The sequence below is a fragment of the Myotis brandtii genome, unplaced genomic scaffold, assembly GCF_000412655.1.
Source record: "Myotis brandtii unplaced genomic scaffold, ASM41265v1 scaffold43, whole genome shotgun sequence".
Taxonomy (NCBI): domain Eukaryota; kingdom Metazoa; phylum Chordata; class Mammalia; order Chiroptera; family Vespertilionidae; genus Myotis; species Myotis brandtii.
Genome location: NW_005366455.1, coordinates 1,572,453 through 1,587,784, shown reverse-complemented (window position 1 = coordinate 1,587,784; position 15,332 = coordinate 1,572,453). Strand labels below are relative to the sequence as shown.

Sequence of the window (15,332 nt, the reverse complement as noted above, 5' to 3'; positions counted from 1 at the left end):
GAAAACCCAGGCCCTTTTAGCTCCTCCTGCCTGTCAGATGAACAGTCCCTGCCCCCCAGCAGGCAGTAGGCAGAGAAAGGAGAAAAAGATGAAACTCAAATCGGTAGTTTTATTACCTGCGATTGCCTAGCCTACTTTCTCTCTGCACCCTTGACCTCTGCTCTAGCCAGGAATCCACTCACAATACCTTCCCCCTGACCCCCTTTATTCTTCAGCTCTAAACCTTCTCTTATAATGCGCCATCCGTTTATTGTCCCTTATGCACACCTGAGCTGCAGTGGGCTCTCGCTGTTAGCCCAACACAAACACCAACTCCTAGATAACCTGACTGATGTAGCAAACCCACTACATGGCAATATCATCTTCTTATATTTTTATTGGCCAACTTGTGTGTGCTGGGTGTTATTCTAACTGCCACTGGATAATAAGGTACTGAGATAATTTGTCTTTAAGGAATATGTGAAACCAAAATATTTAACTTGTTTATATAAGCTGTCCTTCATATCATATCTGTGAAAATGCTTGAAACAGCTATTTCATGAAAAAAAAAAAAAAAAAAGCAAATCATCAGTTGACCTCTGGCAAAGGAAAATCTTGACATTTGTCCCTGGGGACTGGAGGGGCTGAGATCTGGCTCTAGCTCCAGGTTCCTGGCTGTGCCCACAGCCGGGCTGCTTTGTGCAAACTGTCTGGGAAACCCCAGAAAGTAGATGTAAGTAGAGGGGCTTCCACAACTTCACTGCTTCTCAAGTATCATAAAGTCATGGAACCCCGGTCCTAAAGCTGGAAGGGGCTGTAAAAATCGCTAATTCAATCTTTTACCTCACAAATGAGGACACTTCAGACTCGAGGTAAAGGGATGAAGGTGGTTTCTATCCAAATAGACCGTGACTCTCTTTTTGGGAACAGATATAGGACAAAGCCAAAGCTTGAAAAAAAAAAAAAATGGTCCAAATTTGGATGTACTGTATAAAATTGTCATTTAAAGATGCCATATATCTTTAACTTACTGGTTTACAGGGCTAAGAATAATCCCTATAAGGGTTAAGTTAAAATCTATTAGAAAAGCAAAGAAACCCAGCTTTTATGAAGCCCGAGAAATGCTAGGGACGGGGATATTTTCAGAGGTAAGCCGAGCTTCCACTCCTGAGTGAGACTTAATGGAACACACGCATTCAGGGAGATGCGTGGAATTTAAACACAATTCAACGCCGGTTAATTCCAAGAGTAAAGGCTCTTCAGTCCAAGCTGCCTTCCGCCTCAGCATTAAAGGAAGCTAGAAAGCCAATTACACTCACAGCAGGGCCTCCCCCCTACTGCAAGGGAGGAATGCACTGCAAATTCTGTGTGTGCTTTACACGCTAGTAAAACTATGATTGCAGGTGGGAAGAAACATGGATTTTCTTTGTTTCTGCCAACATTTCAGTCTGGTAAGCTCCTCCCTTCTCTACCTGCAGAAACAGGGTGGACTCAATATTTTTTTAGGCACAGAAAATAGTCTATGATTCTGTAAAATTGAAAAGGTATCTGTGCACAGCCCACCCGAAGGGCATGCATCCTTCAAAGAGACAGGTGCTGAAGGTGCCTACCGTTTGGGGGAAGCCCAAACCAACCCTCTGGTCTAAACTCAGGCCTCTCAGCAAGACCAAAGAAAGGTGGTGAGGCTGGAGGGCCAGACCTGAGTGCTCCACCATAACCGCATGGAGAGCTCCTTGCCTGGGGGTCGGGGGTGGGGTGGGTTCTCCAGGTGCAATTCCCTGTGCGACCACTAGGGGAAGGCTAGTCTAGGACCACCCTGGAGGCGGGGAAAGCATTCCCCACCCAGGTGCTGGGCCATATGGTGACAGCTGCTGCTATGGCAAAATCCAGGGCTAGGAACACCTACAGAACCTGAGGGGTAAAACTGGGTGTAGTAAACATTGTTTCTGTGGTGTCAGCTGGAGTCTGGTGTCCACAGATGCAGAGTCTTGGTGACACTGGAGAAAGCTGGCTACAGGGAGCCACTGGTGAAAAGGTCCCCATCTCATAACAACACTAAGACCAGCACTTATACCACTAGGAAGGCTCATATACTTGACCCCGAAGTCAGCAGCAATTCAGGACGTTGTCATATGCAGAATGAAGCGGGCATTGTCCACAGAACTTGCAAAGATCTGAGCCCTCAGGTGCTCAGTGGCCTTGAAATAATGTCCTGTCTCTAAGCTGGGGTCCCTTCTCCAGGGGTCCCCAGATTCTGCTCTCTAGTCTCTGGTATCAGCCTCCAGGCTCCTCTCCAGGTAGGAGGCCAGGTCATTCAGACATTGCATAGTCACCTTCTCACTCTGGAGCCCCCTATGCGCCCTCCCCCCTCGCCCTCCCCACTGCCAGGCCCCGGGCCCCCAGCTGTCTTGCACGCTGGTGGAGTGGGACACGGAGATCCAGGAGCCCGAGGGCCCGATGCCTGCAGAGACACAGGCCGTGCTGCTGGCCAGTCCCACGGGGCCCAGGGTGGCTGGAGAAGCTGGAGTGGGTGCTGAAGTTCATGTTGTTTGGGGAGGAAGGTGAGAGGCCGAGACTCGGGCTCAAGTCGCTCAAGCACAGTTCTAAGTGCCTGATAGATATGAATGCCTCTAAACCTCACAAAAACCTTTTGGGGAAGGTACTATATTCCCCACTTCAGAGATGAAGTGCCTCTTGAGGAAGAGAAGTGACTTGCCCAAGGTCACCTAGTGAGTCTGGCATGAGCTGGCATTTGAGCGTGGGCAGTCAGGCTCCAAGGCCCCAGCACATAACCACTGCACCATCCAACCTTCTGCAATGCCCAAGGTCAGGTATCATTACCGCTTTGGAGACCTTTGCTCCAGGCAGAAACTCCATCCCATGCCTGCCTCACGCTGGCCTGCTGGTCTCCTGACAGCCATCTTAATTTTGATTTCTATTTAATTTTCCACCTCACAAAGCAGTGCCGGGCAGAGGGAATCTGGGGATACCGTTTGAATATGATTTATTAACCGACAGCTCCGGGAAGTGGAGGGCTTCCTTGCTGCCACCTGACCTCCGAATGTTTGCGTTGCTGCCCTGACCTTGCAGAGTGACCTGGAATGGCTCGCCCGTTTCCTTGTGCGTGTCCACTCTCAGAGCCCTGCTGTCAGCCTGCGCATGTCTGTCAATTAGGACCTCGAGGGCTGGGGATGGGGTCTGCGGGCTTTTGAGGAGCACAATCTAACCCTAACCTCCAGATTCCTTCTCGTAATTGAGCATTCATTAGTTTGACGGAACAAAAGCAGGCATTCTCTAGTATAAAGCAGAGGTCAAAACCAGTGGCTGTGTTTTGTTTGGCCTGCAGTGTGTTTAAATATTGAGAAATTTCACATAAAAATACGGATTTCCGGCTTTTCTTGGAAAACGGGAAGGCATGACAACAGGGGTGACTGAGTAGCAGCTGGCCCCGCAGAGGGGGGCACGCTTTGGTTTGTCATCACGGCCGCCGCATGTCTCACCTTGGCCCTGCTTGGGCACAGATGCCACTTGCCTGGCCTCTGCAATAACCCAAGTCTACTGAACCCTGTTCTAAAACCCTATTCCCTCCTTTCGAACATGGATGGCACTGCCCAGTGTGCTTGGCCCACCCCCACAGCTGCACCCTTCTATCCTGTCCCCAGCACCTGACACAGAAAGTGGCACATAAGAGATAGTTATCGCTTTCTTCTTATCTGGGTGAATAAATGAAGGACTTGCTCTCAGGAAGAAAGTGAATTTGAGGGACAAGAAACCTGTTGGACAGCTATGAGGCCCAGGCTTATTAATGCTTCGGCAGCTTTCTGAATGACCGAGGCTGCTGCCTAGGCCTTTGCATTGTTTGCTGTGCTGTAAAGATCTTCCCTGCTGTCACCAATGACTCTGAATCTTGTTTAACATTCCAGGAGCAAATGTGTTGATGGTTTAACAGGACTCAGCCAGAAATGAAAACAAAACAAAAAACAAGTCATAATAGAAAGAGCTGTCCCAGTCAACCGTCTATTTTTTCCTCAGAAAAATGAGGGCGATGTTGTTGAAAAGGAGCAAGTTCCAAATGTAGATGGAACTGCAGGCTGCTGTCACAGCCAACAGTCTTGGCTAAGACACACGTGCTAATCTGTCCTTTGAGGCGACCACACTTCCGGTTCCACTTCTGGAGCATCGTCTAGTGGATGGACTTTATGGAAGTGCTAGAACCTCCTAAGCCCTCAACACCTAACAAGAAAGAGCTTTCTCTCGATCCCCCGGCCCCCTGAAGAGCAGCAGCAAATGTAGACTGTTGACATGAGTCCCCGGGGGGTAAAGTCCCACTGGTATCGCTAGGTTGAGCAGAATCCTGGGCAGCCTCATACCAGAAGTTCTCGGCACACAGGCAGAGTACAGGAGTCTGACCACAATTAGTAGGAACCATTAGTCCTTTTCTGAGAAAATGAGTTCTCTCAACTTCAAGGTGACCATGGCTCTGGAACACAGTATGTGCTTAGTAAATGTTTGCTAAATGAAAAAATGAACAGGAAGAGAACACCCAGCCAGGGGTTTGGTGATAGCAAACGATCATGTTTCAGGAGCACAGGTGGGCGGGAATAGTTATAAACTCTACCCTCTGCAGCTCTAGGCTGGGGAGACTTTCACAAAGTCTTTAGAAAACAGACTTTCATGTCTCAGGAAAGCAGAGTGACCCCATCATACTCATTCCATGAATGTTTGCTGAGACAATTTATCAAAATAATCCTGAAGCATGCAGTCAAAATGTTCTTCAGAAACGTCCAAGTCAGTAATGAAAATGTTCTCCTGCTCGTTTCCATCACAGAAACACTGTGATCGGTCACGAGGGGCTCGGGGCTCCCAGGGCCCGAAAGTCCTCTGTCACTCCCCTCTGCTGGGCCCACATCCACAGGGCCTCGCGTCACCTTTAGAACTACAGCTTCTAGGAAGCCTTCCCTGACAGCTGAGTTCCTAGGCGTTTGTTCTGGTTACTGTGGCTAAAAACAAATTACCCCAAAACCTAGGCAGCCTCTAAAACCTAAGCAGCCACATCTCATAACAACACTAAGACCAGCACTTATACCACTAGGAAGGCTCATATACTTGACCCTGAAGTCAGCAGCAATTCAAGACAATCGTTTCATTATGCTTAGGTTCTACAGGCCCGAGTTCAAGCAGGACACAGTGGAGATGGCTTGTCTGAGCTCCGTGGTGGCTTGTCGGAGACCATCTATTGTCTTCACTAGCAGAGAAGCGTAGAGATCCCAAAAGCTGGTGACCTTTGAAGCCCTAGCAAAGGTCGGAGCTGTGCACCACCCAGTTAATCTAGATAATGGTAGCTGAAGCATCCTCCCCACCTTAATTCATTTAATTCCTTATTGATTAGATACTCATGTAAATCCCTGTTGATTAGATAGTCTGCCTATTACTGGAAATTGCCTGCTGATGGGCTAGTCTGTGTGTCACTGGAACCTCCCTACCTAAGGGCTATCCCAGATCAATAAAAGCTTGGCAAGGCCTGAGCTCCAGTGGAAGTCCTTCTCCTTGAGTTGGACTTGCCCGCCTGGCTCCCCAGTATTTCCAAATTATCTCTTGTCTCTTTTCTTTCATTTGTGTGCGGCTCCTCTTCCAGATCCTGAACCCTGAACCACGCGTGACGTGGAGGGGAAACATACTCAACAGTGGCTTGTCCTTCTCTGTAGCCTTCTTGCAAGCTAGGGGTGGGAGCCATTTGAAGGCATTTTCACTCATGTGTTTGGTGTTGCTAATGGCTGTCAACCAGGACTCCTCATAGGCTGGTTGACATAATGGCTGCTTAACAAGAGCGAACGTCCCCACAGAGCACCAGGTTGAAGCTGTATCATTCTGTGACCCAGCCTTGGAGGTCACACAGCATCACCCCCATGGTCACAGGCCCATCCAAATCCAGGGAGAGGGAACACAGACCCCGCCGCCGCCCCTTCTCGATGGGAGGAATGTCAAAGTCACAGTGTACGCAGGGCGTGCAGGATGAAAGCGACTGTTGTGTCCACCTTCACAAAATAGAACCTGCCACACTTGGCTAGATGTGTTTCCCAAGGGCCCTGTGTTCAAACCCACTGACTGAAAAGGTGCTTATCTGCCTCTTTCATTAGACTGTGAACTCGATGAGGAAAGGGACCGGGACTTACTCACCTTTGTGCCCCCTGTTCCCAGCACAGTGCCCAGCACACAGAAGGCATTCAACACATTTGAACTGAACCAAATAGAAAGGAAGAACCAGAAGGGCCCTTTCCTGTTGGCTGTTGGTGGCATAAGGGAAGTTTGATCAGGGAAATAGAATTAGCGTGAGGGGGAAGGACCCAGACCCCTTTCTGGGGCCAAGGCTACTCCCTGTGAGTGTATCATACATGAGAGGGAGGCCTCTCAGGCTGTTTATAGAAAGTAACTGTAAAGAGTCGTTTCTGACTTCGTATTTCTCTTTTCTTGAGCTTTTTGAAAGTATTTCCCCCTTTGTATCTCTGTGTCTCAAGCATGGCAAGTATGAGATTACCCAAGAGGCTGCCTGTTTTTAATACTCAGACGCTCATGTCGCACAGCAGCCGGACGCTGGACAAGGAGCCAGAAAACCTCGGCTTCCGTCTCGGTCCAGTCACTTGGTAGGAGCTGGGTAGCTCTGGCCAGCCACTAACTTTCCACATCTCAGTTTTCTTGCCTGTCAAGGGGGGTGTGAAAAAGGCAGACCTGCCTCTCTCTCCAAGTTGTTTGGAAAAATGCTTTTTAAAAGATAAAGCAAAATGCAAATACCAAATGTGATCATTACAGGATACGGTGGTTTTAGAACACATTCGCATGTTCTTTGACAAGCCTGCTTTTGGAAGGTGAAGTCTAATTCTCTTTTCCATAAATGTGGGCCCAACAATGTGACTTACTTCAAATGGACAGAATGTGGCAGAAGTGATGCTAGCTGGCTTCGGAGCAAGGTCCTGGGGAAGGACAGCTTCACCTGCTTCCACGCTCCAGGTCGCTGGCCAGCCAGCCGTCACGTCCCGAGGACACGTGAGCAGCCTGTGCAGAGGCCCGTGGGGAGGAGCGGAGGCCTCCCACCAACCACCAGCACCAACTCGCCAGCTGTGCGATTAGCCCACCTTGGGAGGCAAAGGTGTCTTTGGGTGACTGCAATCCTGACCAACATCTGGACTGCAACCTCCTAACAGACTCCACACCCAAACTGCCCAACTAAACTGACCGAAATTCCTCACCCAAAGAAACGGGGAGACAATGAAGGCTGACTTTTAAGTTACTAAGTTTTGGGGTAATTTGTTATACGGCAACAGCTAACTAATACTAACCAACCAGTGGTGTGGCAGACATTTCTGTTTCTCTGACCGTGTGATGAGTGAGTTTTGATCCAAATCCTTTCCTGCCTATTCCTGGTGACTCATAACATTCATGTGTGAGGGTCCAATTCCACCGCCAGTCTGATCCAGATGGTTGGATGCCAGGAAACTGGATGCCCGGGAAAGCAATTTCAGCAATGACTAAACAGTACTCAATTCTGTGGTGTATCCTCATCTATTACAATGTTGTTTATACTTGACGCGCTGAGGGTTGGCTTCTGGAATCCTCATCTCAACCTGGAGGACAAGGCTCTCTATCCAACATTCACAACACAATCATCTTTCCCACTTGGTTCCCAGCGCAGCCACACTGCCTGCCACTGCGCCTGCCCGCCTTCCCCGTGCTCAGTCACTGCTCTGCGGACCAGGTGTGTGGACACAGTTGGGTGTGGAGCCTGGGTCTGCAGACAGACAAAGTTTTATCTAGGCAAAGACTAATCAGCTGGTATAAAGAGCAATCTATATCACCACCTTGTTGATCAACTACTTTAAGTCGCTCAGAGAGCTGGTTCCATCACCCAAACACCAAAAGCCAGCAGTAAGATCAGCAGGACTCCAAAGACGGAGGCCTTGGGGGAGCAGAGACCCGGCGCCCGCCCTGGCGTGTGGCAGTACTGTCACTTCTCCCTCCACCCAAAATCTGAAACGCTGGGGAGACTGAACCCGAGGCAGGATCTGCTCAGCACTCCCCGCTCCCCCGAGAAACTGTTTGCTCTGCTGCCAACCTGCCCATCCTTCACGGAATAGCATTCGATCCCTTCCTTCCCTCCGGAAAGATCGTCAAGGGAAACACACATGTGCGCTTGTTAGAGATCCACTTATTTAAAAGGCATGACTTTCCCACAGATAACATATGGAAAACTAACTCATTAATTGGTTGGAGCAACCCTGGCTAAAGGAGCGAACAGAGATTTAGTGATGTTTTCCTGAGGCCTCATTCCTGCCTCACTCCATGTTATGCTCAGGGGGGTTTGAAGGCAGCGGGCAGTGGCGGGCACCGGCGCTGGCCACAGAGCAACACAGGCGAGCTGTCACACTTTGTTTTTCTGCTTGTTAAATCCGAATGCTCCTAATTAGTTATCCTGCCCGCTAACGCCTGGGCGGACAATGGCGTGGGGATCAGGGGTGCTGAGAGGCTGTGAATACGAGTTCCTCGGCTCCTGAGGCTGGGGGACTGCTGACTTGGCTGTGGTACTGAGGCGCCGTGTTCCTCTCGGCTGTGAATTGAAAGACGGCAGCCCCGTGTGAATAAAGGTCATCACCTGTTACTTCTCCGGTGAAAGGGCAGCTGCGCTGGGTGCCCACTTAGGCGCGGCCTTTGTCTGCTGGCTCTGAATAGCGCCCACAGACAATAACATTCTCTGAGTCTGTGTTTGCTTGGCGGGGCAGGGCCATGCGAAATTACTTGCATAACTTCCTGGGAGAAGAATTCAGTAAAGTGTGTTTTTAACAAGTGGCCTTGAAATGCCTTCAACATGGCCTTTTGGTGATCACGCTCACTAGCTAGACAACACGAGAAAATCTGCAAGCTGGGACCACCGTCTGCATGACTCCTCCGAGGCCAGTGCTGACATATGTTTAGGTCACGCAGATGACAATTCCTACGCTCCATGGGTCCGGAAGACTAGCAGAAAAGTTCACTGAAAAGGTAGCTAGCTGTTCAGGAATGTTTAATGTTCAGAAAGTTGGTCACATTGAACAACTCACCATTATTCTGACATATAAAAAGCAGAGACTGTCATTTGGTTTTAGAGATCAGCATTTCTAATACTGTTTTGTTTCGGGGCTAACATGAAAATGATTAGTTTGGTTTTCTGTTGGGAAGAGAGCTAGCGAGTTTAGGTTAGTGTACGTATGTGTGTGTATTCATCCATCCATCCATTCATTGGAAGTATATGCCCAGCTGCTTAGAGTAAGTGTTACTGTGTCAGCATAAAACAAACCGGCAGACCCTTGGGCCTCTGCAGAAAGGCAGTCTGCACTCGATTTACTCCTCTCTCCCTGGCTCCTGAGGGCTATGGGTCCCCCTCTCTGGCATCATTTCCATTTCACGTCTCTTTAGTGAGTACTCCAAACTCCAGACTTTTCCATCTTTTTCATCATTAAAACTTCTCTGTTCAAGTCTCTCAACCCTCAAATATCATGCTATGTTTTCAACTGATGAATAAGACAAATGAATTGGTGCCAAAATAATTTATTCTTCTTAGGTAATATATTTCGTATTAACTAGAATCTAAATTGCCTTCACCTGCAGGTAGAGTCTGGTTGGAAATGTAGGGAAGGTGAACCATGGGCAAGTCAGTTCTTCAGACGGTCCCACAGGAGGAGTGTGTGTGTTGGGGGGTGAGTGAAGCGGTGCAGGGAGTGGGTGGGGAGGGGCCCCCTCTAACCGGCCGCCTCACCCATGGGACCCTCCAGTATCCTTTCTCATGAATCATGGACAAACAGAATCATTTAGTGCTTAGCTTACACATGCCCCAAAGGTGAGTAACACCAGAAGAGTTAGTCATTAATATACATTTTGGGTTTTTGTCACCAGAGCGTGAGTAGCCAAAATTTAGAAGTTAAACCTGACCTTTCCTTTCAGCAGGTAGCGGGAACTTGAGAAGAAATCTCCTATCACTTACTCAGTCGGAGGAGTGACACATTAAACCAGGGGTCTGATTTGCTCCTTACGAGCAACTACACTCTCTTGAACATTAACTTACATAGACTAATGTATTCTACTGGTAAAATGTGGAACCTTCTCAGTGTTAAAATAGCTGAGGGGACGCGGGAAGGGGATGGTTTGCCCCGTGGTTCCCAGGGAAAGGGGAGAGCTATGCACGCAGAGTTAGGGCGTCTCCCTGCTGTCTCTCACAGGAGCGTCTCTTTTTATTGTAACCCTATCTTAAAGCTTTTCCATGGATTGTGATAGTGATGGATAGACTGAAAATAACCAAACACAAATTCTATTCTGCTTCCCATTCTCAAAGTGTCAAACCAGGAGAAAGCCCTTAAAAAGTAGTGCCTCCGTTTCAGAACACGCACCAATAGTACTGGAAATATTGGGGGGTGGGGGGTGGCGACACACTGTAAAGTAATCCCCATGATGTACATTGAACCCAGTACAACATAATATTGAAAGTAAACTGTAATTGAAACATACAACTTAAAAAAAAGAAATTTTGAGATTTATAGATTTTAAAGCACCAATACTTGTCCATTGGTTCACATATGCTTAGTCATTGCCTGCCAAATCCTTTATAAGAACCACCTGTGGGTTCCAAAATACCACTGTGCAGTCTCACCTCCTGAAAGGAAGTTTCTGTTCATATGATTTTATTTTCTGTTAGATTTATAGTCAAAGGATTTAATAGGATTTTCTAGAAATTTTTACTTTGCTGATCAGAAACTCATCTGAAATTCCAAACTTAAGAAAGGAGTAACTCCAGCCTCTGCCCCATCTCCTCCCTCCCATGGCCCTGCTACCAGGCCAGGAGGGGCCTTGGCTCCTGTCTTTCATGTTACATGTTACAGCGCTGCCGCCGATTACAGTCAGGTAGTGACTTGTTCAGCTGCTGCTTCCACGATGTGCTAGTAAAACCCAGTGAGTAACTTAATCCCTGGGGAAATAGACCATTAGGGACTCGGTAGCAGCATAAGCTACGAATGTGGCCAGTAACTGGCACCCACTGGCCCGTGGGCAGGTGACACCAGCTCCAGCACCACTTGAGGAGTTCGTTTGTTCAGCAAGGTTCGTCTGTGCTGTGTATTTTCAACACCCAAGTGTACGATCAGAGGGGAGAATGCAGGCAGAGAGGCCAGGACGGTCAGATAATGAGAAGGGGGAAATGGCCTTGAATTCAAGCTGCATTAGTAGCTTGAATTCTTCAGCCAAATTGTTGAACTGAGTCTATTGGCTATAACTTTAGGGATTGTTATTTATGAAAATGAATACAGACACACAGAGAGAGATAAGAAGATAGTAAATATTTTTGTGCCAGAATTCTTTCAGCACCGTAATTTTTGTATTATTAGTGTTTTGTGTACTGCATTATTTTAAGATTGTATATACTTAAATTATAAATCCTCCTTTACAATGTTTATTAAATTCTTTTTTTTTCTTTCTGGAGAGAAAGATGTCTATGTTTTGTGTTTTTAAACTATAAACTACTAAAAAATAATCAAATTCTTAAGAGAAATTTGGAGAAAGAAACCTGCCTTTAGGAAGGATATTTGCATTATTACTGAGATCTATAACTCGTTAGCTACTTGCTTTAGTTTACCTTCCTCTCCCCTGCAAGATTTATAAACTGAAATGCATGTCTCTATAGCTGTTTTCTATGAGAGAAAGATCTGTGTTTAGAGAGAACTTTGTTTCAGGGGTGAGGGGAGAAATGAAGTGGGAGAAATGACTGTGAAACTCCTCAGCTGACATGAAACAGTATGACAATAAGCCAGACAGAGGCCAAACGGTACAGGACAAATGGGGCTGGCCAGCTGGGGCAGGTAGGCCGGGCCACCTGCCACCACTAATACGCTCTGTCACAAAGCAACAGTATTTTTTTCCTCTGTGTGTTCCCTTCCCTTACCTGTTTATCTGCAAGAATGGTTCAGAGCCAGAAAATGTGGATGAAATTTACTCAGAAGCCAAGGTTAGATGAGGTGGAGGTGCCCTTCAGTATTGATAGCCTAGATGTAGACAGATCAAAAGCTAAATCCAATTTAACCCACCCCAGGCAGGAAAAGTAATTGAATTAAACCTCCTCTAAATATGATAAGTTTGGGGTTTTAAAGCCAGGCACAAAGAGCCAGGTTGGAGTAAATGGACGCAGGGAGCTCGAGCCACCCCGCCCACAGGGAGTCTGATGAGCTGCTGCTTTGCCTCTGTCACTTTACTACTGAGGCTGAAAACTGATTAAGCTGCTTATGGGGCTAATGGTCTGCCCACCAAGATTTATGTAAGCTGCTTGGCGTGTATGGTTTGAGTATTACAAGGAAAAGAAAAGGAGATGGGGGAGACAGCAGGGTATAGGAAAGCTTTAGAAAGCAGGTTTTATTATGTCAAATAGATGTACTACTTTGACGCTCCAAAAGGAATATGGAATTACTCTGATTCTTTCTCTTCATCTGGTATCAAAACTCATTTATGAAAGGCTTCCTCAAAGAGGACTCACTTTGGAGCCCACCCGTTTTATTTTCAGCCACCTCTACAAGACCACGTTGGTGCCTTTAAACATACTTCTCAAGTGATAGTCTGGTCCTCAGATACTACAATCAGGTAAAGTCCTAGAAAATAGATAAATGCATAATGGGTATTTTCATCATGCTTCCCCTTGAACATGACTGGGCAATCATAACTAAAAATATATCGCTGCCCTGGCCAGGTGGCTCAGTTGGCTGGAGCATCATCCCGTACAGGGTTGATCCCCAGTGGGGATGTGTTCAGGAGGCAACAGATCGATGTTTCTCACATCAATGTTTCTCTCCCTCTCTCTCACATCTTCTCTCTCTAAAATCAATAAAAACATATTCTCAGGTGAGGATTAAAAATAATAATAATAAGTTAAAATCTATCCCTTTCCACCCCAACCAGCAGACTGCTTGCTGCAGCTTGATCATGCAGCGATGGACAGGCCGACCTGAAGGAGTGGAGGGAGCTGATAGGTGCAAATAGGCTTAAACTCAATACCCAAATGAAATGAAAACTCTAATGTTCTCTCAGACCTCTCCCACTAAATGCTCTAAAAGTATTTCTTTCATTTAAAACAAATTTCCTACCTTTAAGGGACAAAGAGAACACAAAAGTCTTAAGTTTAAACTACAATTAAGATTTTTTTGTCTTGAAAAATGACTTAAGGATCTGTAGTTTTCCAGTTGACCTCATTTCTTCTGGACAAAACCACCAGAGAGGAAAACAACCAACAAAAGAGCAAAATCACAGCAGTTGGAGATGTTCTGGAAGTTGTCATAATTACTTTTTAAAATTAACTCTTGAAAGAATTAATAGATATGCCTTCATTTAGTGTCTTCTTAGGGAGGGAGTTGCTGATTTAAAGGATTAAAACTAAGCTTAACATATTCGGAACTTTGGGTTGAACAGACAAATGATATTTTTCTTCCTGGCTGCTCACCTGTCAATCATTAAAAGAACATACACTAACAAAAGTATAAAAAGATTATTTTGACTCCTATATGCTTTATGTTTTATTAAAATTTATAGTCAACCAACTGTGTGGCTTGAGCACAAAGAGTTTAATAGTCACTGCTTTTACATCTTTTCTCCTCATACAATTTTTTTACTGAGATATAATTCACATACCATAAGACCTACTCTTTTAAAGTATTCAATTCACTGGTCTCTAGCATATTCACAAAGTTGTGCAACCAACCACCACTATGTAATTCCAGAATATTTTCAACATTCCCAAAGGAAATCCCAGATATTAGCAGTCCCCCCTCATTCCCCTATTCTCCCAGGCCCTGGCAACCACTCATCTACTTTCCATCTCCAGGGATTTGCCTGTTTGGGACATTTCATTTAAATAGATAATAAAATATGTATTCTCTTCTGTTTGGCTTCTTTCAGCACGATGTTTTCAGGTGCATTCACATTGTAGCATGTATCAGTACTGTACTCCTTTTTATGGCCAAATAATATTCCATTGTATGGATATAAAAATTGTGTTTATTCATCAGTTGATGAATGTTTGGGTTGTTTCCACTCTTTGGTTATTATGACTATGCATGTATAAGTAAGTGTTAAAGTGAACATATGTTTTCAATTCTGTTGGTACATATCTAGGAATGGAACTGCTGGGTCATATGGTAGCTGTTTAATTCTTTGAGGGGCTTCCAGACTGTTTTCCACAGTGGCTACACCACTTTGCATTCCCACCAGCAGTGTATGAGAGCTCCAATTTCTCTACGCCTTTGCCAACATTTGTTACTGTCCTGGAATATCTTTTTATACTAAGTTTATTTTTTCCATTATGAATAGAAATTAATCGATTATCAGGGCTTACAAAGAGAACTACCCCAAAGATTTCAGTGCCAAGACCACAATAAACAAAGGCACTCCCCAGGGAGAAAAGAGAAATGAAATGGCCCCTCTGAGTACCTACCTGCTGCAGATCGGCAAGGGAATACAGGTGGATCTGTTGAAGGAGGTATTCTCTGGGGAAAATTCTGAAAACAAGGACAGAAACACACATGACCTGTGGTGCTGCCACAAAATACCCTTGTTCTGATAAGTTTTAAAGTCTCATTCAAGATCCCTTTCGTCTGCCTGCTCCCCCGTCCACCTGTACTCCTCCTCACACCCTCCGAGAAGTCGGTAATAATCCCTTTGTTCAGATCTTTTTCTTCCTAACACGGAGAGCAAGATGGAAGTAAACGTTTGATCTTGGATTTCTTCTGTAACCCAAGGTGCTAGCAGTACCATGTAATGGTCCAGGCCTGAGGGCCGCAGCACCAGATTCTTGTACCAGCCAGGTCCCTAACAAGCTGTGTCATCTCAGGCAAGTCGCAAAACCTTCTTCAGTTTCTTCACTGTGGAATGAAGTAGACTGAACTCCATTCTCTAAGTATCTTTCCAGCTCTATTATTCTATGTCTAAATTAATAGAGTTGAGTTGAGGAAATCAGTGGAGTGGCAACTTGTGTGTCTTTTGTCTACAGACTCCTATGGGTTTCATCAGTAGGGATAGTACTGCTCAATATCACATCAATGAACTATCCTCTTACATGTATAGTAATAGTATTAAAACACAGGCACAAATGGAAACAATGGAACAAAACAGTTCAAACTGGGACTCCCTGACAACGTCCAATATCTTTGGCTGCTGTCGGTTCATAGCATCTGGATAAATGACAGTGAGTGAACTTAAAACACACACAAACATCCCAGTAGAATATGGATAAGGATACAGGTACCAAGGTATAGGTGATTAGAAACCACCACCACCCCCACCACCCCCCCCACCCCCCC

General features: G+C 46.1%; 1 protein-coding gene and 1 long non-coding RNA gene across 8 annotated transcripts in view; one reads left to right on the top strand and one right to left on the bottom strand.

Moving 5' to 3' along the window:
- The window catches only part of PLEKHM3 (pleckstrin homology domain containing, family M, member 3), a 162,666-nt gene that overhangs the window by 57,663 nt on the left and 89,671 nt on the right, over nucleotides 1–15,332 (bottom strand). For 5 of the 7 annotated variants that reach the window (XM_005874214.2, XM_014546076.1, XM_005874215.2 and 2 more), the window contains exon 6: nucleotides 14,468–14,531. In XM_005874214.2, the coding sequence (XP_005874276.1) occupies nucleotides 14,468–14,531 (64 nt within the window). Of the gene's footprint in view, nucleotides 1–11,557; nucleotides 12,036–12,120; nucleotides 12,633–14,467; nucleotides 14,532–15,332 lie in introns of those variants that run through there. The other 2 variants (XM_014546078.1, XM_005874216.2) reach the window with 2 other exon arrangements.
- The window catches only part of LOC102244947, a 65,615-nt gene that overhangs the window by 37,545 nt on the left and 12,738 nt on the right, over nucleotides 1–15,332 (top strand). The window lies entirely within an intron of this gene.